A 25854-nucleotide genomic window follows, 5' to 3' on the forward strand; every position below is an offset into this window, starting at 1 on the left:
TAGTAGGTTTGATATGCATGGAAGTACTGATGTAGCGGCAGCTGTCGAAGTGGAGGTATTGCTGGTGGATAGTAGGTTTGATATGGATGGAAGTACTGATGTAGCCATCTCTGAGGTGGAGGTCAACATCTAGGAAGATGGCTTGTTGGGTTGAGTAGGACCAGGTGAAGCAAATGGGGGAGAAGTTGTTGAGATTCTGGAGGAATCCACATAGCAAAGATGTCATCAATGAATCTGAACCAGGTGAGGGATTTAGGATTCTGGGTTTTTAGGAAGGACTCCTCTAGACAGCCCATGAATAGGTTGGCATAGGATGGTGCCATGTGGGCGTCCATAGCTGTACCCCAGATTTGTTTGTAGGTAATGCCTTCAAAGGAGAAGTAATTGTGGGTGAGGGTATAGTTGGTCCTGGTGAGTAGGAAGGAGGTTGTTGGTTTGGAATCCATAGGGCGTCTGGAAAGGTAGTGTTCAATAGCAGTAAGCCCATGGGCATTAGGAATGTTAGTGTACAGGGAGGTGGCATCAATAGTGACGAGCAGGGCACCGTGTGGTAAAGGGACAGGAACTGTGGAGAGTCGGTGGAGGAATTGGTTGGTATCTTTTACATATGAGTATAGGTTCCGGGTAATAGATTGAATGTGTTGGTCTGCATGGCACCATCCTATGCCAACCTATTCATGGCCCATCTAGATGCAACACCTGTCCCATACACATCCCCCTATCACCACCTACCCCAGTCCGGTCACTTACATCACCTATACCATCAAAGGCAGGGCTACCTGTGAAACCAGTCATATGATTTACAAGCTAAGCTGCAACCACTGTGCTGCATTCTATGTAGGCATGACTATCAACAAGCTGTCTGTCAGCATGAATGGCTACCGACAAACAGTGGCCAAAAAACAAGTGGGCCACCCTGTTAGTGAACAAGCTGCCAAACATGATGGCCCTCATCTCAATGACTGCTTCACAGCCTGTGCCATATGGATCCTTCTCACCAACACCAGATTTTCTGAATTGCGCAGGTGGGAACTTTCCGTACAATAATCCTATGTTCCCATAACCCTCCTGCCCTCAACTGGCGTTAGTCACTGTCCTCACCCATCTAACCCTCTCCCTGTTCCCATTCCAGCAACCATCATTTCACAACCACACACAGTCTTTTACTTTGTTTTTATTCCTCTCCTTTCCGCTACTTGGCCATCCCTCCATCCTCAATGTTTGTCTAAACTGCAGCACTTTCTCTGTCCACCACCCACACCATACTATTCCTCCTCCTCCCCGCCCCAGCCTCCTCCTTATCCCCACCCAGTCACCACTCCCGTCATGCACTGGTGCTGCTGCTCACAGTGTGGTTTCAGTTATCTGAGACTGCAGACGTGTGTGCAAGTTGCATTTGTGTGTGTGTGTGTGTGTGATTTGCTGACAAAGGCCTTAATGGTTGAAAGATATAACTGTGTGAATCTTTTTGTTGTGCCTATCATGACTCAGCATCTCCACTATATGGCGAGTAGCAACTTTCCTTCTCTAATATTGTTCCATTAAATACTGGAGTTTTGGTTGTTTGATTTCATTTTAATAATCTGATTTTCCATCCCCTGCAATGCACAAACTATTAGTCCCATAGAAAAAATGAATAGGGCCTTTTTTATAGGAATTTATTGTAGCTTAATTTTGTACTGGGAATCATTTTTGCTAGAAGCCACATTTTTCATGTCATTCGAAAAAAAATATAGAAATATGATCTTTAATTCCCACCCTACACACTCACATCCCACCAGTTGGGATCTTTAGTATGTTGTTCATGGCACTCCCTTCTAAAACAGCACAAAAATTTGCGACTAAATCATCATATAAGTGATTGTAAAACAATGTGTAGTGAATACTATTTATCCCTCTAAATTTCTGTAAGTAGGTAAATTGTGATTGGCTTGTCTCATAAGTGTCGTAATCACAGTCTATTTGTGACTTTTTTTTTGTTTTGTTTTCAGTATTGCTATAAGACAATGGTCAAGGGATGAAAGTAATATAAATTGTCTACCATTATTTACAGTTGTACTTCATTATTCAAATATTAATATGGTTTGGAACAAGTATAATCTTACCTCCATATGTTTTTGGTTGTGCAACTTGCATTATGGTTGGACTGATGGCACGCATCTGCCCAAAATCTTTAACCTAGACAGAGAAAGAATGAGTCAAACATGAAAAACAATACTTTACATTATGTATGTGCTAAAGTAAATGGCACAGTGTTACAGTTACGCGTAACAGGAGAAGCTAATATCCTGAAACTATTTTTTTAAATATTTTATTTCTAATCATAGATGTGCATTGCTACTTTTTTCTTTGCCAAACTGCACAGATAGATGTGGCTTTTCTGAGGAAATTTTCTTCATGATATTCATTAGTTTAAAACAGCATAAAAGACTGAGGTTGGATGAGATATTATTACAATCGGAACAGTTCAAGAAAAATTCCAATCTGTTATTGTGCCCAACATGTCGACGTAGCATGACTAACACCCAGCGCTATTACTGCAATACTCTGCACTGGCCTCCATGCTACTTTCAGTCACTTACGATTGAATTCTTTTGCCTAAAAATACTGGGAACTGCCATTACACTGCCTTCCTACTCGGAGAAGATCTGGTCCCACGAGTCTTACTCCACCCAAATACTCTGCTTTGATTACAACTATACTTTTTATCTGTATAGTTACCACAACTTATCTATTCCAAACTAATACATTAGTACTACATCAAATAAGTCACTATTTGAAGAATCACCATGTGCTAGTAATTGTGACACTTTAAGTCATTGTTACTTGACTTCTCCTATTCTGATACTGCTCTACATGCTGTAGCATTTATTCCACAATTATCTGCCCTTCTTCGGCTGCTATCATTTGGTTTAAGGAGTGGTCCACACCTGGCTCCCAAGTATCGTTAAGAAAGGTAAGATTCTGTTTGAATAAGATCTGCAGTTGTTCATCTGGCCAGTACAGCTCTGGCTGTGTCACACTAAATAGAGTAACTCCAGTGATGGTCACTTGTAAATGAAATGCTACTACATCACACCTAGTCCCGTTAGTTAGCAGTACACTGTCTCAAAACTAAATATTTTATCCTGGTGAGTTTCCCTTGTTCATGACAACCAGCTACCACCATAGTGTCATGTACACTGAATAGACCCAGTGGGGACCTCCTCCCCAAAAGTAAGGTTTTGGTTCAATCACCTCCTTTGGGCAATGATGTTCTCCCATTTTTCCCTTAAATAATTGCAGGATGCATGTGTCCTTACTCATTATAACCTCGTGAGTTCAGCGTATGGTGACCACCCCATTCTGACATTTATGGAGCTCACCCGCACTCATTTCCACGCTCTGATCCCTGTGTTCTGCTAGAAGGAAAACTACTTTTTTCTCTCACTTGCATAAAATTCCAAACTGCTGCTAGCTTCACCAGGTAAGTGAGCACTGTGTAACACCAAAATACATTGTGTTTCACAGCTACTGTTATTTTTACCGATATGTATAATTGCACACTACCTGTTACTACAGCCTCACAGCACTAAAGTAGTAAAATGTTACTACTCCCTCTGTTGCACTGTGGTAGTAAAATGGTTAAGTCCTGACTACTCAGTTCCACTAGTAATTGTAATTCCAATGGCAACTCTCCTTGCACTTTGAGTCCTCAATCCCTTCAGAAATTGCTTAGGCGAGAGCCAGACAGAACTTAACTAATCATGTAGTGCCTGATGGATTGCCTCCTTCAAATTTGTTAGCTCAAGCCTTATGTCCCAGATGCTATCACCTAGCGACTGCAATAACCTTGTTGAGGTTAACCTTGCATCTAAGACCTGCATAAATGCTTGCACTGCCTCCAAATCCAGGTTCAGGGTACCAGCATAGGTCCTGGCATGATCCACAACTTCTTTAGTCAGCTAGCAGAGCATGCATGTGTTGTTCAGCACGTCACTCTCAAAGTTCATAATTCACATAGACTGTGGGTCTACAGTCACCTCATTCACTTCTGCTAACCCTCTTGTGGCTTTTGCTGTTTCATTCAACTTGCTAAAGTCGCTTGTGTCCACTGTCTCAAAGATTGTCTTCAATATACTATTGACAGCATCTACACATGCCCTTTTTACTTTACTAAGCTCACACATAACTACTCCAATCACCTCTTGCATCTGTTCCTTTAATCATGCAGATGTCTCGAGAAAGTTCCTGTATTCCTTTGAGATCTCTATCTGTTTCTCGCTACTAATTGGCAATTCTTGCACCCATGAAAATACTCCTTCCAGCCTCCTGTTTCATTTTGAATCTCCCACACATTAAATACTAAACTTAAAGACCATTTATGGCTAGCAAATACCACATCTGGCTGTCTGGAAAACAACACTCCACCATCCGGATGGGGCACTTGCAGTCCAATTACTCTGCTCTGGCAAAGAGTACTGCCAAAACTAATATTCTTCTTCTCTTTCACCTGGCAACCTTAGGACAGTGATCGATATCATCTCCCCTCCCCCAAGAAGCCTTCTGTCTCTGAATATTAAATCATCTTTTTGTTTTACTAGCACAAATACATATATATATGTCTACCCCTACGACTGTCAACATTATGTCCTACACTACTCACACAAATAAATTGCAGAATATTGATACACATAACTACTTTCTTGTTCTTATAATGAGTATGAGGTATCCTGACTTCCCTCTAACGTTGCTCATCATTTCACTTTTTCCTCTTAATATCCTATCTTGCCTTTAATAGCACTTCTCATGGAACTGCCTCTGGCACATCCCTGAAAGGTTGCAGATGTCCCACACACACAGTCGTTGTCCTTCTTGGCAACTGCAGCTCCACATTTGCTGGTGACAGTTTCAATTGAAACTTCCTGGCAGATTAAAACTGTGTGCCAGACCGAGACTTGAACTCGGGACCATTGCCTTTCGCGGGAAAGTGCTCTACCGTTTGAGCTACCCAAGCACGACTCACGCCACATCCTCACAGCTTTACTTCTGTCAGTACCTCGTCCTACCTTCCAAACTTTACAGAAGCTCTCCTGCGAACCTTGCAGAACTAGCACTCCTGAAATAAAGGATATGGCTGTGAGGACGGGGTGTGAGTCGTGCTTGGGCAGCTCAGACGGTAGAGCACTTGCCCTCGAAAGGCAAAGGCCCCGATTTCGAGTCTCGGTCCGGCACACAGTTTTAATCTGCCAGGAAGTTTCACATCAGTGCACACTCCGCTTCAGAGTGAAAATCTCATTCTGGAAACATCCTCCAGGCTGTGGCTAAGCCATGTCTCCACAATATCCTTTCTTTCAGGAGTGCTAGTTCTGCAAGGTTTGCAGGAAAGCTTCTGTAAAGTTTGGAAGGTAGGAGACGAGGTACTGGCAGAAGCAAAGCTGTGAGGACGGGGCGTGAGTCATGCTTGGGTAGCTCAGATGGTAGAGCACTTGCCCGCGAAAGGCAAAGGTCCCGAGTTCGAGTCTCGGAATGGAATGAACAAGAAACGGGGAAAACATACACCACAAGGAAAAGTAAAAGAGGGTATTAAAACCATAGAGAAGATGGCCTGGGTTGGCTGATCATAATAATAAAAAAGGATGTGCCAGCCACTCTGCAACACATTAAAATGTCCACCCCAAAAAGACAAGGTGAGATGAACACATGTAGGGAAAAGACAACCACCAAGACAAATAATTCAAAGGAAGTGCGACAGAGTTAAAATGGAGGGAGGGTGGCAACGTCGGAGAGAAGGCAAAATGCCCACCCTTAGATGGTATGATAAAAACCCACCTCACGAATACAACATAAAACTAAATCTGCTGTTGAGGCATTGTTGCCCAACACCGAAGGTAGGGTGCTGGGAAGGTTAAAAGTCTGCCGCAGGGGGGCTAAAAGTGGCCAGTCCAGCAAGATGTGGACGACAGTCATATGAGAGCCACAGTGACACCGAGTGGGTTCTCACGACAGAGGAGGTGGCCATGTGTTAGCCACGAATGGCCAATGCAGAGCCGGCAGAGAACCATAGAGTCCCTGCGAGAGGCCTGCATGGAGGACTTCCACACATTCGTAGTCTCCTTAATGGCACGCAGTTTGCTGTGTGTACTGAGAGTATGCCATTCCGTCTCCCAAAGCTGAAAAACCTTGCAGCATAATAATGATCACATGTCAGTTACAGGGATTCCAATCTCCACAAGCGGTTTCTGTGTAGCCTGTTTGGCCAGCCTGCCAGCAAGTTCATTTCCTGGGATTCCGACATGGCCTGGGGTCCACACAAACACCACAGAATGATTAGACCATTCCAGGGAATAGATGGACTCCTGGAAGGTCGCTACCAAAGGATGGGAAGGGCAGCACTGGTTGATAGCTTGTAGGTTGCTCAAGGAGTTAGTACAGAGAAGAAACGACTCGCCAGGGCATGAGTGGATTCGCTCAAGAGCATGAGAAATGGCTGCCAGCTCTGCAGTGAAAACACTGCAGCCATTTGGCTAGGAGTGTTGTTCAATATGTTCTCCATGAACAAATGCGAAGCCAAATGACCATCAGCCATCAAACTGCAGGTGTAAACCACTTCATGGTCTTAGTAAATGTCAAGAATCGAGAGGCAGTGACAGCAGAGAGCCGTGGGGTTAAATGAGTCTTTAGGACCATGTGAAAGGTCGAGGAGATGCTTCGGCCTAGGTGTACACCATGGAGGTGCATGTGAATGGACCTCAAGTATAGTTAGTAAAGGCAAGGACTCCACTTCAGACAGAAGAGATCAGATGCGAACTGCAATCATAAGCTCTGACCTGGGCCTCCGATGGGGGAGATGAACCGCCGTGGGTGGGAAAAGGAAACAGTAATTTGGATGCTCAGGAGAACTATGAATGTGTGCAATGTAACTGGCGAGCAGTTATGCACACCTAACCTTCAATGGTGGGACTCCAGCATCCACCAGGATGCTGGTCACCGGACTCATCCTAAAAGCTCTCGCTGACAGCCGAACACCACACTGGTGCACTGGCTCAAGTAAACACAACACTGAGGATCGAAAACCAGTCCTAAGAATTGTTATGTCTTCACTACAGTGAGTGGATAGTCATTAAGGTAAAGTTCTGTATCTGGATAAACAGTATGATGCTGACAGAAGTGCACAACACACGATTTTGCGGCTGAAAAATGGAAGCCGTGGGCTAGAGCTCATGACTGCACCTTGTGGATGGCTCCCTGTAGGCGCCGCTCAGCAACACCAGTACTGGAGGAGCAGTACGAAATGCAGAAGTCGTCTGCATACAGAGAAGGTGAGACGTACGGCCCGACAGCTGCTCTTACACCATTAATGGCCACTAAAAATAGAGATACACTCAGTACAGAGCCCTGCGGGACCCATTCTTCTGGATATGGGGGGAACTATGGGAGGCATCAATTTGGACACAGAAAGTAAGAAGCGATAGGAAATTATGGATAAAAATTGGGAACGGGACCTGAAGACCCCACCCATAAAATGTGGCAAGGGTATGATGTCGCCAGGTCGTGTCACAAGCTTTTTGCAAATCAAAAAAGATGACAAGCAGGTGCTGGCATCTGGAAAAGGCTGTTCTGATGGCAAACTCGTAGGAAACTAGATTATCAGTGGTAGAGCGACCCTGGCGGAAACCGTCCTGGCCTGGAGCCAGTAGGCCACATGACTCCAGGACGCAACACAACCGCCGACTTACCATACATTCTAACAGGTTACAAAAAATGTGCATCAAGTGGGTATTCTCCGGGTTTGAGCACTGGCATGATGGTGCTCTCTCGCCATTGCGATGGAAAGATGCAATCGCACCAGATCTGGTTGAAGATGACGAGGAGACGTTGCTTGTAGTTGGACGAGAGATGTTTAATCATCTGACTGTGGATCTGATCTGGCCCAGAAGCTGTGTCAGGGCAATGTGCAAGGATGCTGAGGAGCTCCCACTCTGTAAAAGGAACATTAAAGGGTTCACTGTGACGTTCAGTGAATGAGATGGCTTTCCTCTCCATCCGCCATTTGAGGGTGCAAAATGCTGGGGGATAATTCTCTGATGTGGAGGCTCAAGCACAGTGCTCATCAAAGTGCTTGGCAACTGTGTTTGCATTGGTAGACAAAACACCATTGATGTTAATGCCAGTGACGCCTGTCAGGGTCTGGTACCCAAAAACACGTCTGACCTTCGTCCAGACTTGGGAAGGTGACGTATGACACCCAATGGTCGAGATGTACCTCTCCCAACATTCCTGTTTCCATCTTTTTATAAGCTAGTGAACACGGGCACAGAGCTGTTTAAAAGCTATTAGGTGCTCTAGGGAAGGGTGCCATCCAGCCGGTCACAAGCGAGTAATGCCCGGGATTGGGCTGAGGATTCTGTCTGAATGAAGACTGCACCGCTTCTCATCTTGGACAGCGCTGTCACTTTCCCAAACTTATCCTCAAGATGTTCAACAAAAAACTGAGGCTTCGTAGGTAGAAAGGAGTCCCCGTCCATTCTGCTACAGACTAAATACTGAGGCGAATATGGCTCTCTTCTTTCCGTAGCCCTACATTCCTCTCATGGTGTAGCAAGGGAGGGAAACGATTTAGAGTCATATCTGTCAGCACTGTACTTGATCCCTCCCTTCTTAGAGACTGCTGGTGCAGTATGGTCACCAGCAAGAGTTGACTTAGTCTGCTTCATTGTGGGTCATCCACCCTGATGCCACCCACTCTGATCAGAGGCTCTCCCCATGTGTGCCACCCAGTCACAGCCAAGGCCACCTGGCATGATTGCCATTGCCAGGAGTCCTGATGCCCCAGGAAGACAGGCATCTACTCCTTGGTATATGTGGGGAGTTTACAGTTCAGGTATCAGCAGTGCGATCCCTGTGTTGTCAGGGGGCTACCACCAAATGGGTACATGATGGCACCACCACAACGGACTGACTACCATGCTGGATATTGGGTGCAGAGAAATCCAATATTGTCATGGGGGTGAAAGAGGACAGGAGACAATGGAAGAAGGTGACATACCCTGGAAAGTGTCCTCGCCCAAATAGTTGAATTGCAGGTGGAGATACAAAGCCATGACAAGAGGTTCAAGAGATCGAATCTAAGTGCACTATGGATAACTCATGCACAACGTTAAGGCGTCCTTCCCCATATGGCCCACACTTCTGTAGAATTAGGAAAGTGGCAGGTCAAACCATAAAATGGGACCTGAACTTATAGGGCCAAAAAGTGTGAGACTCCTTTTAGTCGCCTCTTACAACAGGCGGGGATACCTCAAGCCTATTCTAACTCCTGGATCCGCACGGGGAATTTGCTTTTGCCGAAGTTATATATGATCGCCATGAAGTTTTGAATAGGGAAAGCATATTTTGCAGTCTTGCTATTCAAATAGCGATAATTGGGTAGGTACAATTACAATCCTCCCCCTCAGACACTATTATTTTCTTCTATTATTCTATCATCAGCTAACTGTTCAACTAAGAACTCTTCTACAACTGCTTGCAATGACTATGGTGTTCTATATGGTCTTTGGTATACCGGGGCTTCATTTCCTGTTAGAATCCTGTGTTGTGTTACTGGCATGGCAGGCAATGGGCCTCTCGGAAAAAAAAGATCCTGGAGTCCAGTAACAGGTCCTCCAACTGTGCTCTTTCTGTTCCTTCCAAATGCTTCAACTTCTCATGAAATGCAGTCGTAGCAACATCCTGTGCCCCCTTATAGGTCACACCTCCTGTATGGCAATCTCCCTTATCTGGAATCTCTAGCGCAGCTAATAACGTTCTCTTCAACAACATTACATCTTCAGCACCAAAATTATCCACACTGACAAATACCACTTTCCCTCCATCCCTTTCCTGAATGTGTACAATACAACAAAACAACTTGCTGTGTCTAAAACTTCACTACCCTGCAACAGTTCTATTACACATATCACACCTACTGCTAAGTTCAGTTCCACATTCACCCATAGCTATTTTCCAGTGCCTTTCTACATACAATCACGCGAATCAAGCCTTAAGGCTATTGTTTGCAGTTTAACTGGACTGTCTTGTATACTCAACACTCCTCATGGCAGGTTAACACCGACAACAGTTTCTCCTAGCTGGAAGGTCTTCCCTCTCAGTTCCATTACACGTCATTGAAGATCAATTATGGCATGAGATTGACGCAGAAAATCTAACCCTAGGCTTGAACTGTACCCCTTGCTTACATGAGAGACTTCCACACACTGCCTAAAATTGGGTGTCCCAACTGAAAATCTCACCACTCCTGACCCCAATGGTCATACATCTTTATCCCCTACCCCACATACATCACACGGTGGTGGATTCCACTGCCTCCTACCCACTAATTTTCTCGAGGCTACTGACACATATGCTCCTGTGTCCAACAATACTTTATACTCTCTTCCATCCACAACACCCAGTGTGGCACATTCAGTCTCTACATTCGTTCTGACTGAACATATTACTACTGGGAACTATTGTCAGTTGCCCTGCGGCTTCTTTCTACGTTTAACAGACCATTCCCATTCCCTGGACTACCTATACCATTATCCCTATTACCTTACCGTTGACAAAAACCACCTCTACTGACATTTCCACCAAATTGTTGGTGACCTCTGATACTCTAATTGTTCCGTGGGTTCCATAATTGGCTACACTGTTTTTGTACATGGGTCATTCCACATCAAGAGGATCAGGGGTCCCCACTCAACCATCTCCAAATCTAATGAAATTTGGTGTGAAGGGTTTACATGGTCTTTGACGGTTATATACCAAATTTCAGTTCGGTATCTTCAGTGGTTGAATTCTTAGGGGATTTTAAAGAGAGGCTACTCACCTCCTCATCATGTATGAAGGCACAAATGTGCCAACTTTGCTATGATGTTTTAAAAGTTCTAGAAAACATTTGGTCATTTGCTCTAATATACATAGACAACTTTTTATGCTGTATCACACCATGGCAAAAATTAGGGATTTAGCCATACCTAAAGTGGCTAAAAAATTCATTGTGCTGTTCTGAGAGCCATGGTTTGACCAACCACTGCTACTTTTTGTGTGAGTCAATCATGCCAAAACTTCGGATGGCTATTCCTACCTATGATGTCTATATATCAATCAAATTTAATTAGCACTGGATGCCCACATAAAAAGATATGTGTCTGCAAAGTTGGCCAAAATTTTCTACTTGCAAATTTTAGGATATTTTTGGGGGCCAATATCTCAACTGTGTCTTCTTCAATCTTCTTTTTCTTGCCACAGCTGGAAAAAGCACGCTTTAAGCTTTCAAAGAAAGCTTGTTTAATTTCTGGATCTTTCAGTTTGACAAGTAAGAATACGTTTCAAAAGTTATTATTTTACCACTTCGAGAAGATTGAAAAGTCAAATATTTTGCTCATTAAGTCCCATAATTAATTATTTTTATTTGAGTGTATAAGTCAGTTTCAAACATTACTTTAACACTACATAAAAGCAAGTGTAGTACAAAACACAGCAAATTTGCAGAACAACAATAATTAAGAGTCAGTTCCATTTTTCGTTAAGCACTTCTACAATTTTGTCAATTACAGATTGTGGATAACTGTGTTGTCTTCCTGGTGATTATGTTGATGGGGTTTCTAAAGTCATGAAGATATGTTGCTCAGGAATGCAGCAGGTATCTTTAGCAGTTGGCCAGTGGAAGGAACAAGCATGACCGTGTGGGTAAAGCTGATGAGTACGTCTTGATGTTCATGTGAAACTTCACGTTACCAACCCACCAAAAATTGCCATCCATACAAGTGACATACTGTCCTGGTTGTAAACTTTGAATGGAAACTGCTGGAATTTCTGTATCTGCTATGAAGGCATTAACTGTGAATGCTGTAGCATCATTGGAAACTCTGCTTACTCTGAGCTGATTACAATTAATTGATTTTCTCTTGTTCCAGATATTGTATGTCCTTTGGTCAACCTTGTTTCCTGATCTGGGTGGATTTTTTCAATTTCCTCTTTTGGTACATAAAAAAGCTTTATGCCTGGAATATTATCATCACAGAATTTGAATAAATCATATGGAGTCACTATTCGGTTATCTAAAGCCCTCTGCACACTAGCATAGGCTGCAATTCCTTTTGCTGTTCCCTCAATGCCAACACAAGGCAATTTACCCTGGCTTTAAAAATAAAAAAAATTATATATGGCAGTGATGCCAAAATCCTTTTCATGCAGGCATCTTTCTACCCATAGGCTTTAAACCTTATGCACGTCTTAATTCAAGCTGGTCAATACTATTTGATGAGACCTTGACGACAATTTAAGCCAAGTTTAATAGTTATACAATATGGTTTAAAGTATTCTCCTATAGGCAGATAATTTTGACCTTGTTGCTCTAAAGAACTTTTTTTTATGAAAACTACTGCATTGCCTGCGTAGTCACGCTGTATACAGTGTAACCTCTGAGATATTATTCCTATCAAAGGTTTGGTAGCAGACTATATTTTGTAAATGCTTGACCTATGTCGGTCAACAGTAAGTAAGTGTGATGATGGGGCCATTGTATGCCCAGTCACACCCTACTTTTGTAAATGCTTGACATATGTCTGTCAATAGCACGTAAGTGTGATGACAGGGGTGTTGTACGCCCAGTCACACCCTATTGTAAATATCAGGTTCTGAATTATGCTATTAACCTACGTGAGACATTTTTACTTTGCTCACTATTAGACCATATCCCTAATTTATGATCCCGTTCAAAAGGGAAAAATACAGCTCATGTTCATATTATTAGCTTGACCTTTGTCGGTCAACTGTATATGAATGTGGTGGCAGTGACATGGTACACCCTGAGACATCCTACTTTAAATATTAGGTCCTTATTTCTAGGTAGTCTATGTGAGAATTCCACCACATTCACAATAATCCTCATCCTAAATAGGCAATTTCCTAAATTGGTAATATCTGATACAATATAGTGTGCATGTCGGCAATTAGGGTGGCATAACCTACTTAAATGCATAGGGGTCTTGAACTGACTACTAACTAATAATTAACCTCTTCACTTAAGAGTTTTGTTCCACGTCACCCTTGTGACTACATGTAGTGGACAGTTGTACACATTATATTTATATTTCGTGTATGTTTGGTTAAGTTACTACAGGTTTCCTAAACACAATGTTGACCACCTGTGCATAAAGTCATAAATGATGACCTAAGCTTTACACACCTAGTCAATTTGTAGTAATGTAGTGCCATAACACAACGTTAGTCAAATTTGGCGTTAACGAATCGACATATTACTCCATGTATAACGGAAATTATTTTATTTCCACCTTCTCCTACCCCTGAGAAGTTCTCGCGTTACGGACATATAACCTTGTTCATTCCCCGCATGAGATCGTGCAGAACCATACAATTTAGCGGTGATCATTTGGGGTTTTTAATCTAATAAGCTCAACTTAATGTCTAAGTAAATTTTCTTGTCATTTAATAAGGTCTCAGTGTGTAGTTAATGCTCAAAGGGATTCTGTCTACTTAGTGCCTTGTTCTATCACAAATTTATGGTTTAACATTATAGGTAATTTCCCAGTACATAACATAAAGACAGCCAATAGTAGGCACTTTATGTGCAAGCATGCGCGTGATCTGTCATCTTGCACAGTACATATCCGTGGTGCCACAGTTAGTTTCAATGCTGCATCCGCGGGTAACTGACCGTTTTCCATGAAGTGGGGCTGAGGCTGCTCCTCAGCTAAGTAACATAGCTTGACATGGTACCACGGTACTTCAGCTTTTTACGTTTGACCGTGCCTTACCCCGGCATGTATTAGTTTATTTTATGCTTCTGAAGGAGGCTAGATTATTCTAGCTGAAACCTGGGTAACTTTTCGCAACTGAGGCAGATCTTTGACATATTAATTCTGGATGGGATTATTTGTAACAGGAGAACAAGAACTCTTCAGAAAATCTGGACTCCTTATTGCCTATTAGCTAATAACCTGCTTTCAGTGTGACATAAAATTAAATATAGGATACCTAAAACCGGTAAAGACAAGAGACAGGCAAGGCAGTACACATTTCTTCAGTCCTTAGGTCCTAGCGATTTTTATCTCTATCTTGCTACAGGTCTGCATAGCATGCTTTCCTTTAAGCAAAAGAACTATTACCTCATCAAAGTTCTTCAAATGTTTTGCTACATGAAAAATCGAAATGTCGCCATCTAATAGTGAAAAAGCTGTCAATGCAAATAATACCCAAGACTGGTGTGGTTTCTCGATCTGATGACATCTATTGTGTCACTGTGTGCTGAACAAAACAAAATAGGCCTTTCTAATATTGCAGCAATTGTAGCACACACCAAATAAGCGAGACTGTTTTGGCAATAACGATCATTTTTATAGTACGACAATATAATTCACAAAGTAGCAATACGAAATACCTATTTGGCCTACTACAATCAAAAATCTTTTTGTTAGGAAATAGTATCACATTTCATTCATACGCTCCAGTTTCTCATGCGCGAGAACAAAATTTTTGTATAAATTCGGAGCTGTCATATTCTTGTATAATTTGTGTGATGTCCCCGTTTCTTCTCCTTCCTTGTTCTAACAATCTTGTCATCACTAATTCTGTAACTATTCCTACCACTGTCAAAACTCATTCTCCAGTTGCCTTTACTAGCCCTGCCACAATCACCGGTTTAGTTATCCAGCAATTATTCTCCAGTTAGGCATTAGTACATGTTCGTATAATGTATTTTCCGCACTACTCCCAGAATGGAACTTAAGCGGCTGCTAGCCGGGGACTACAACTGGCCCTGTCTAGTGCAGCGACCTGGCCAAAAATTTTCTGTCAGAATGTCACTTTCTTGGGTACGCCGAGAAGATAATACATAATCTTTCTTACCTGTTATTCCAGTTAGTTGTTTATTTCCACTCTGGTAGTCCGAAACTATGGATTTCACTAGTAATTATGACAATGCTGAACAACTGTAAACCAAATCAACCACATAAACTAAAGCAGCAGTTGGCATTCACCGGATCGGCTTATATTCCCCTCAGCTCATACAGCCCCATCCCGTTTTGTCTGCAGAAAAGCTCATTTCTAGATGTGACGAGGATTCCCCTGGCAGAGATATCAATGTACACTATGCACGCATTCAAAAATCAACTGATAATTCATTCAGAGATCAACCTAGAATGTGTTCAAAAATGTCCAAAAACCAGCAGGTGTGTGTTTGATAATCATATGACTAATCGATAGACCGAAGTGCGCTGAATGCTAGGTGCTTTGTGAAACAAGGTTTTTTTCCTCAAGAATATTAATTTGCCCCCTCCCCCCCGAAATTGCCGCCTGGCTCAGATACCCTGCAGGAAAAAAAAAACAAAAAAAAAAAAAACAAAATAGAAACTGAACAATCCAAGATCAACACCTCCAACATCAAGCAACTTAGAATGACCATGATGTCATGGTCATGGTGTTGGACAGTGAAGGGGAGATGTGGGTTCAAATCTCCCTCATGCTCTGTCCCCCCCCACCCCACCCCACACAAAATTAGGGACCTCTGGATGTAGGTACCTCCTATTTGTTTCTACAGAAGAACCACATACAGTAGAGTCTCGATTATCCGATCTTCGGTTATCCGGCCTTCTGTGTTACCCGACCCTTTCACGGCACCGGCCGTGGGCCAGCCGATGACAGGTCAGTGACTAACATGTTGTTTGTTGATACTCAGTTCATTGCCGCCGTCTGCTACTTCTCACTGCTAACTTAGATCTGTAGTGGAGTGGACGTGTTGCACTTTGTTTATTTTAAAAAATTTGTGGTGATGGCTTCAAAATGGAAAAAGGTGGCCGTTTCAATGGAAGAAAAACTTAAAGCTTTAAAAAGATTAGACAATGGTGAAACTTTCTTAAAAGGCGCAAGATTATATCGTCGGGAAAACAACAGTTGGAGACTGGAAAAGGAACTGCAATGAGATTGAGAAGTGGTGTTCACAGCAAGCAACCTTAGCTGTTTTGGAAGATCGAAAAAGCATGAAAAAATGTGATTATGAAAAAGTAAGTGAAGCTTTGTTCCTATGGTTTACTTAACATAGAGATAAATGTGTTCCCATGGCGGGACCTATTTTGCAGGACAAAGCCTTAAACTTTCGTAATGAACTAAACGAAAGTGAACCTGATTTCACTACTAGTGTAGGCTGGCTCGATAGACGGAAGAAAAGATACGGAATTCGGCAACTTAATGACTGTGGTGAAAAGCTTTCAGCAAATTTTGAAGCTGTACTGACACCACAGAAGATGACATAAATGAATGGATTGTCCAAGATGAATAATTTGAAGTGACAGATGAAGAAATAGTCAACATGGTAAACGAAAAGAAGAAGATGAAGAAGCGGATGTAGTGGAGGAAAGTGCACCCAAGATTTCTTACAATGAAGGACACAAGGCCTTAGAAACTGCTTTAAAATATGTAGAGCAACTGGAGGAAACACCGTGTACCGAGGTTTTACTTCTTAAGAGACTATATGTGATTTAGCGGCAAAAAAACGGCAAACAGGAGGCAAACAAAAGACAATTACTAACTTCTTCACACAGTAAATATCTATTCAGTCTAATTTTTGTGTTTTTTTTTTTTTTTTGTATTATTTTCCGTGTTATCCGACCTTCCCATTTATCCGACCTTGCCGCGGCCGGTTTAGGTCGGATAATCGAGACTCTACTGTATTACACCTCTTGCTTTCCATTTTGGAAGTTCTGACTGTTGAATTCCCTTTGTTGCAACATAGTTCACACCCAATTATTTGTTGTTTTCATTTCCGTGATGGGTCTATGAGGCATATCGCCTGCTCTCACTATTCATCACATTTACTTGCGACGGTAATATATTCTTACCACATGCTTCATATTCTGTAACAATGTATAGTAGGACAACTGCCAAGACTACAGATGGAGAACAATTTTGTGGAAGAAAGAAATGGGGCACGAGGAAGGTTTGAACATGGATCTCCCACATTGGTGTTCAACACTATGACTACACAAGCACGATGCCGTGGTTCTTGCTCAATGTTGCGCATCTTAAACTTGAACCATTCACTGTTTCTATTTTGTGTCTTTTTTCACAGTTCAGTACACATTCTTCTTGTTTTCGTGCTTGATCTGTGTTCAGTTTTTGATGGGCTATCCACTGGGCCATTTTACCACTAAATCTGAGGGAAGTGTGATGGGGAGTTTCCCTTGTAAGGTGGAAAAGGCACCAAGCTGAAACATAAACCACACTGGGTGACCTTCCCTGCATGATCCGCACTTCTGAATAATTTGGAAAAGTGGAGGCAGGTTAAAAAACCCAACAATGGGGATTGTGTATATGTTAGTGAAAAGGTGTGCAGAGTGCTGGAAGTGAAATGGAAAACTAGTGTCCTAAATCATGTACTGGCTCCAATTGGGGTCTCCACCAGGAAGACCATCTGACGGAAAGGTAGAGGGAGAAAGGGTAGTGAAAGTATAGGCCTGCAGCATAGAAAGGGACATAGTGCCACGAAATCAGGAGGCCCATGGTAGCCAAGCATGTAGTCCCAACAGAGTTGTGAGCTCCCTGGGGTTTAGCATGTATGAAACCACCACTGGCTGGAAGTGGTACTCTTCCAACCAGTGGTGCAGTTCACATGCCCACTGCATTTGTGGCTTTTGGACTGTTTATTACAGCGTACTGGGTTGCATGCCGTTAAAATGAGCCCACAGCGACTGATGTTTACCCGATGATGTTGACAAGACCACATCAGGGCATTGCTCCAACAAACTATTGGTGAAGCTGTGTGGTCTGTGTATGATATTCCTCTATACAGGACATCCACACAAGCATGGCTCACACAGCCTTGGTCAAAAGTATTGAGCACCCTAGAAATTTTGCATGTGTGCGATGTACATAACAGTAGTTTGTCAGCATCGAAAAAGGCCACAAATGGTGATCCACCTCAAAGCTACCAATGAAACATCTGGTGTAATAAAATTTGTTATTTGAATGTTTTTCTGTGTACTAACCAGTTTGCTACATTTGCTTATTGTGTACACATATCACTAACCTAATGCTCTTTTCCTGTTTAGATTTGTGACAATGGTGATACTTCTGCATTATGTCTAAAAGAAATAAACTTAGTTTAGAAAAATGAGTGCAGATAAAGATTTTGCGTGAGCAAGGAAAATCATTGGTGGAGATATCAAAAACAGTGAAATGTCCACACTGATCTGCACAATATGCTATTGATCTCATACTTTCAAAAATCTCTCTCCCCCTCTCTCTCTCTCTCTCTCTCTCTCTCTCTCTCTCTCTCTCACACACACACACACACACACACACACATTATAATTCTCCTAAGATAGATTGCAATGTCAGAAGGTCAGAAAAATTACTTGCATGCTGTGTGTGTGTGTGTGTGTGTGTGTTTGTTCATGCATGGAGAGAGGAAATGCACATTTGCAAACTGAGATACAATATTCAGTTTCTAATTAAGGTAGTCATCTACTGCTCAGCACTTCCTTGAAATAATGGTTGGCTTAATTCATAACACTCTGTTCAACATATTAGATACATGTTATCAGTTATTATGAAGTGAGTGTGACTAATTATCCAATTGGCTGGAAACTGCATGCAATTTTGGGTGACCTGTACTTTCAACAATATTCTGTCTATTGATATTGAATGCAGATTTTCTACAACTGGACTGTACAAATTGTGATACTCACATTCTGTGAAATCCTCCCGATGAATAGCAAAAGCATAGAACAGAAGGAACATAAATTGATTTTCTGCTACATATTCTCAGAGCGTATCTTAAAGGTGAATGTGTAATTGGGTACTACTTACAGGTAATGGAGGTTGTTTAAAGAGGTAACTTGCTAATAATGTAGGAAAAGACTTGCCGATAACAATTTCATACATAAATAACTTATTTTCTTGACTTTTACTTAAAATACTCCTGTCTGTTTCTTTGAGGAAGACAATTTCCAAGATTCTTCTGTTTTTTCCCTCTTCCCTTGTTCCCTCCCAAATGTTAAGAATGAATCAACAGTCAACTAGTAACTGTTAGATCATTTTAATACATTTAAAATATTCAGCAAGGATTTACAACAGTGACATCAACAAATAATTTCTTTTCAAATCCAACTATTGTTAACTGTGTCACATTTTCAGCTGTGCAACAGCTGACTACAACTCATTCTCCTAAATGTTCCCCATTTGTGGCAGAACACAAGAGGAATGAAACTGTGTTGTGATTACTGATTTTAAAAAAACTATTATTTTTATTTGCTCTACATATTTCAGGACAAGTAGTTATTAATCTTGTCTAAGGCAAAGCAATTGTATTAATACTGATACCAAGTATTACAAAGCACTTTTAAACCCCTGCAATTGTAATGCTTCGTTTATGGTGTCAATATTTTCCTAAAATGTTTTGTTTTTAATAAAAGATGAAAACAATTACTAAAAACCACATAACAATTTCACATTCAGTGAGATTTTCAACTGGAACACTCATGGTGACTGACTATAGTAGGTTGACAAGAAGCAATGTCCCATTTAGTTATTTTAGCTCTAAGTACTCTGTGCGAGTCGGTATGAAACTGTTGTGTACCCCTACTACTTCCCACTGTACATAAAAATGGAGGTTACTTTAAAGACAGCCCTTGAACAAGTTAATTCTTTTCACTCAAGTAAGATAATTTAAGTATAAATAAGAAACCAATTTTAAAATACAGAACAAATGTTGAAATGGGCCAAAACGTACAACAGAAGATACCAAGAATAATAACAGGCATGATCACTGGCTTATGTGACCAGCTCTCTGTTGAAAAATACTCTCTTCCGTTTTTCCACTGTCACCATTTTATTAGTGAATTAATAGTATCACACATAGACATTAGGGTGGTCCTTGTATGGTGATTACATAAAAATATCAAGTGATCTGAGTGCATGCCCTCTTTTTTTTTCTTTTTTTTTTCTCATTACAATTAATTAATATTAACCCCTGTTGCAACAGACATAAATATCTACATAAGACTTAAATACTAAAGAAATTGTGTGTAATTTTCTGTTGGCATAAACAACTAAAATAAACTTATTATTTTTTGGAAATATGTTTAAATATAATTAAATGGCAGAAATTTAAGTATTATCATGTAAGTCTCTCGACAATATTATGAAAAGGATAGATTGCTTCTCATCATGTAACAGAGATGTTGAGGGCCACACAGGACAAAAGAAGAAGAAGAAGAAGAAGATGATGACTACTAAACACCTAAGCTTTCAGCCAGAATGCCTTCTTCCGAAATATATATACACACACACACACACACACACACACACACACACACACACACACACACACACACTCACACACATATGACCACTGTCTCTGGCTGCTGACGCCACATTGCTTCTCCCATAATGTGCAGCAGCTTGCAGTCTGGCCTTGACAGCCAGGGACAGTGGTTGTCTGTGAGAGCTGTGTTTTCATGAATGCGTGTGTGACACACACACACACACACACACACACACACAGTCTCTTTTCTTTGTCACTAAGGTAGAAAGTGTTTGAAATAAAGAGGAACCTTATTCAAGCACTCTAAATCTATGCTGTATTTCTTCAACATATCCAAACTATTGACTGGAATGAACTCATCAGTCTCCTTATATGAAGTAACAATGAGACTCAAAGTACAATCTGTTGGTAAACATTTTGAATAGCCTATGCAAAAAGTGCTGAATTTCGTAACTGCAACAGATAGAACAGTGTAGCTCCTTACGTTCCCCAAAGCTTCCTGCTGCAGGTTTCTATGTCATTGTTAACATTGTTTCAAAGCAGCAATTAAAAAAATACAATGAATTTATTTTTTCATCTGGTTTTAATTCTTTTAAAGAGCACAAATCATAGTAAGGTGTACTGATTGCTGATGAACTCAGAAAGCACCATTTTATATATACTTTTAACAAAAACAAACAAATGTTCTTCAGGCCAACCAATTCACTAACAGTGAGGATAGATGACAATGAAAGAGGACCACCTTCAATGAATAAATTCCTGTGGCATTGCACCTTGCATGATGCAAAGCTCCAGACGGTCTTATTTGTAGATGCAAGTCCACAACTGTCCCTAGAAATACATTGCACAATTCAATGCCATGGAAATAATTTTTCAGCTGCTGTTCTTTTAGTTGTTTCTGGAAGAAGTTAAGTGCTTCATCAACTTTGACATCCTTGAAAGCTTCTTCATGATTTTCTATTCTACTTTCGTCTAAATTTTTTGAGAAATGCTACATCACAACAAACTGCCACCTGGGGCAATTCATTTTTGAACACACTCTGTAACACTAGCTCAAATGTGATGACAGCAGCAAGAAATAGCAGCAATCTTCTTTTTAATTGTTCCAGCAAAGTAACAGTTCCAACGAAATGACCTGTCTTAGATGTGGTGGTGTCACAACATAGGATTTGAACTTTCTCATCCAGTTGCCAAACTTTTACAGCATTCCAAACTGCCTGTTATTATCTTTCCCACTAAAATTTGGTAATGCAGGTACACCAATTAACTGTTACCAATTTCCATACACTGTAGTGATTGGGAGTCTTTCAGTTCCCTGACACTGAATGCTGGTACCGCTTTACTGTCCCAATAAAGTCACACAACTTAGACTCTTTCTTTAAACAAATATTTCACATGTTCTGCATGTTTCTTTCTGAACTGCTCTCAATATCTTTGAACTGAATTATGACTAAGTGCTAATTCATCAACATTATGTCCCAAGACTGCAGACATAGCCTCAAGGACAAACACACCATCCTTTTGACTTAACTGACACCTGACTGAAATGGTGGCTAGTTTTGATGACATTAAACACCATCTTCCACATTTGTTTTCCTTTTTTGAATTTACCTTATTTTCATCTACAGCTGTACAACTACAAGAAACTGAAACCGTGGAGAGTTTTGTAAAAGTGGAACTACCATTATAATCACTAACTTCAACAGTTTCTTCAGACAAATCAGTAGTAGTTTCCAAAAATTGTGAGCTTTTATCGCCCTTCACCTTTCTTGATTTGTCTTTTGTGACTCTAATCCTCGCCCTTTTCTGTTTTGCCGTCAACTTCCAGTCAACATGTCCAAGATGACCTCGATGGCTAGGCTCTCTTTGGTGTGATAAAAAGAGTTTATCCTCTTCTATTTTTATCTTGCGCAAAGCATTAGCATGGGCAACATCAAGGAGCCTACCTAGATTTGCACAAAACTTACACTCTCGTCCTTTGTGAGTGTTTGTCTTCCTGTAACAACTTTTTTTTGTGCAGACTACACTACTCTGAATGGAAGTCTATAAGCTTTTTGTACAACAAGGTCTAGCTCTTGTAGGAATCCTGGCTTCTCCCAAAATACACACATTCAAGCACAACTAAATTAGCACCTTCACTGATAATCAGCTTCAATTTGTGTATGTCCTAAAACAAGACCAACAAAACCTGTCGATTTGATAACAATTTACATCCACTGATCTAGTGCTCAACTTCATCAATTAAATAAACAACTGTGTAATTACATCTTAAAGTACTCGCCACGAGGTAAATGGTGGATGGGATGACGGCAATCGAACATACACATTAGCAGTAGTACACAAACATGTAGCAACATGACGCAACTTCTTGCTTATTGCGGCATTGGTTTCTCATCTACAGTTGCAAAAAAGTATGTATTTAGGAAAAAACTAGAGAGTGTGCATCAAGAAATACGAAATTCAAAAGATAAGAACCACCTTAATACACATATCCCATGTTACTCTGTCCACCATAAGCACAACATGTATAATAAACGTAAATAAATATACCTTTATCATTGGCAGTGTTTTACTAGTTGAAGGTGCTCCTGCTACTTCATTTCTCATATATGTCCTCTGAATGGGGTTTACAGCTTTCTTCACAAAATAGTTTGAATACAGAGGCTGAACTGGATGCCCAGCATTCATGTATCTATCACTAGAAACAAACTGAGATTCTTTTCTCATCTGATCTTGAATGTATTGTTGTTGTAACAGTTTCAAATAGCCCTGAAATTTAAGAAAAATGATTTCAAAGTACTTTTCCTTGAGTCATCTTACAATGAACACTATTATCAGATCCAAACTTAGGACTTTTGAAACAAAGTTCAGATTCATTTTGCAGTGCAATCTATGCCGAAGAGGGGCACCAACTATTTGGCACAGGTTTTTCAGCAGACTGACACAATTTTGTTTTGGAAGTTTTAGTCTGGATCTGATAATGGCAGAAGCCAAATCATATTATGAGACAATATAATAAATAATTCATTACATGATCTAGACAGTATTATTTTTACGTGGTCCATAACAACTCCAGGCTCATTTCAGGTACTTATTTCCTTTATTGATATTATGAGGACAGTGATTTTCAAAACTGGTACAAACAATTTTAATCAGTAAACCAACTAGACTGGAAATAAAGTTAACAGCATGTATTTAGCAACTGGCAATTGCCAGAATTCTAACCATTTGATGTCAAATATAATTAGAATATAATCATTAATGTATCACAGATTACCAGTTTCTTCAAGTAACATTACAAAAGCACAGTTACCTCATACTCAGTCCCTCCAACCATCTGGTTATTTGCAATTAGTGATGATATGTTGGAAATCACCGTATTTAGCCTCTCACTTATCTGTATCTCTGTTGCCTGTGGATTCTAAAGGAGAAAAGAAAATCTTTTATCAGTAAAATGTACTGAAATCATGACATTAATATGATTACAAACTGAAAATTAATAGTTTGTAAATTTTTGTGCATAATTTGTGAACAATAGCAACATTGGTCCAGATGAATGTAACAATAATGAGAAAAATGATTTGTTAGTGAAAAGAATAATCATAACAACAATTAAATAAAAAATAGTAAAGAAACAGACACAAAAAGCGACAGCATGTGACATTATTACAAGAAGAGGACTTTTCTATATTTCATAGTAGGAATAATTTTTGAGTTTAATAAACATTAGGTAATGAATGACTCATGTATAAAACTTTATGCTTGTACCAAAACTGCAGATTAGAAACAACAAATAAAATATGAAGATCCCCCCTTTCCCCCAAATACAGACAACTACAGAGTTCATCTCCACAGCATCACTAACTGTTGATGAGAGGTTGTCAGGGATAATTAGCCAGATGAAAGACCCATCTCATAAACCTATCCATCACCTTGTTTTGCAATCCTGTCATGTCATACGCATTTTGTGTTCTACAAGTGACCAGTAAACCCCTGATCCTCTAAAGAATCGAACTCTCATATACAAATCAGCTTCAAAACTCTCATTGCTTTACAAATGAGTTAATGTGTTAAATACTTGGCGATAAGCATATAAGTGAGAAAAAGTTTAGCAAAGGTTTGAAATTATGCTGTAAGTTTGTTCGAAGTCGGTAAGTACTCTCATTATGAAATACTGGATGAATAAAGTCTGAGTAATCGACACTCATTTTAAGCAAAACAAATTTTTCACACATCTCAATGTTTATGATGTCATCATCTCCTTTGACTAGGACTGCCCTTATCGACAGTGTCGGTATAGAAACGAGGATTAGCGATCACAATGTCATTATACCAACTATGGTTACAAAATTAAGAAATCAGTCAAGAAGGCTAGGAGAGCATTTCTACAAGACAGAGCAAATAAGCTGTTGTTAGCATCTAACTTAGACAGTGAACGGACATCATTTTGTTCCAGTTAAGATGGAAACAGAGGAATTATAGGCAAAGTTTAAGGAGATGTAAATCGTGGTCTGGAGAGTTATGTGCCTAGAAAGTGGATAAAGGCTGGAAAAAACTCACCGTGGTTTAATAACAAAATTCAGAGGATACTGATGAAACAGAGGCTGCAGCATTCTTAGTTCAGAAGAGAATGACATATAAGTTATAAGTTTGGCATTTGTGCCCCATAGTGCTTCCAGGATTAACACACTACAAAGATTGTACTGCGCCATAGAAAATATTTTCACTTGCATGTATCTAGTTTTAGACATTCATTTACTGTTTTGTGAATGCTGACAAAATAATAATTGGCTCACTCATGAGTGATAGTAAGTATAACTTTTTTCGTCGTTCTTACACTAATAATATTGTCTATTTGAAACTGTATATACTAAAATAAACTCAAAGTCCTGTAAAGCATTAATGTTTCCTTTTAAATGGTACAACAACCATATTCCTACCATATTTTTGTATTTTGTGATGTCATTTAAAGGCTACCCAAAATTATGTGCGTTCATGGCCAAGTGGCAAGTGGGAAAGAGCATCATACAGTGTTAAACAACTGTCTGAAAAGACTAACTGGAGCAACATGCTACAATGATGGAATGTAACAGGCCATATTCAAGCTTCACAGTACAGTATATACCCCATTTTTACATTCCTGGAATTAACATTTTCCTGCTGTTTCTGACGTTTTTTATCAGCCCCATCAAATTTCCTATGCCCACAATGTTAATCTACACCCGATTTTGCAACAATATACTTATAATTTTCCCGCGCCATATTCAAGCTTCACAGTACAGTATATACCCCATTTTTACATTCCTGGAATTAACATTTTCCTGCTGTTTCTGACGTTTTTTATCAGCCCCATCAAATTTCCTATGCCCACAATGTTAATCTACACCCGATTTTGCAACAATATACTTATAATTTTCCCGCGATTTACTTCTTACGAAAAAATGCTTGTAGAGAAAAAATGATGCTGGCATAATGTTAGCCGTCTAGTAGTGGTTCAAATGGCTCTGAGCACTATGCGACTTAACTTCTGAGGTCATCAGTCGCCTAGA

At 40.4% G+C, this 25854-nt stretch overlaps 1 protein-coding gene across 2 annotated transcripts in view; it reads right to left on the reverse strand.

Annotated features, from left to right (window-relative positions):
• The window catches only part of LOC126251334 (transcriptional regulator ATRX homolog), a 500398-nt gene that overhangs the window by 18768 nt on the left and 455776 nt on the right, over nucleotides 1–25854 (reverse strand). For both annotated transcript variants that reach the window (XM_049951680.1, XM_049951678.1), the window contains 3 exons: nucleotides 23619–23726; nucleotides 22856–23074; nucleotides 2106–2178 (listed from right to left, as the gene is read on the reverse strand). In XM_049951680.1, coding sequence (XP_049807637.1) covers nucleotides 2106–2178; nucleotides 22856–23074; nucleotides 23619–23726 — 400 coding nt within the window. The remainder of the gene's footprint in view (nucleotides 1–2105; nucleotides 2179–22855; nucleotides 23075–23618; nucleotides 23727–25854) is intronic.

The sequence above is a fragment of the Schistocerca nitens genome, chromosome 4 (genome assembly GCF_023898315.1).
Source record: "Schistocerca nitens isolate TAMUIC-IGC-003100 chromosome 4, iqSchNite1.1, whole genome shotgun sequence".
Lineage (NCBI taxonomy): Eukaryota > Metazoa > Arthropoda > Insecta > Orthoptera > Acrididae > Schistocerca > Schistocerca nitens.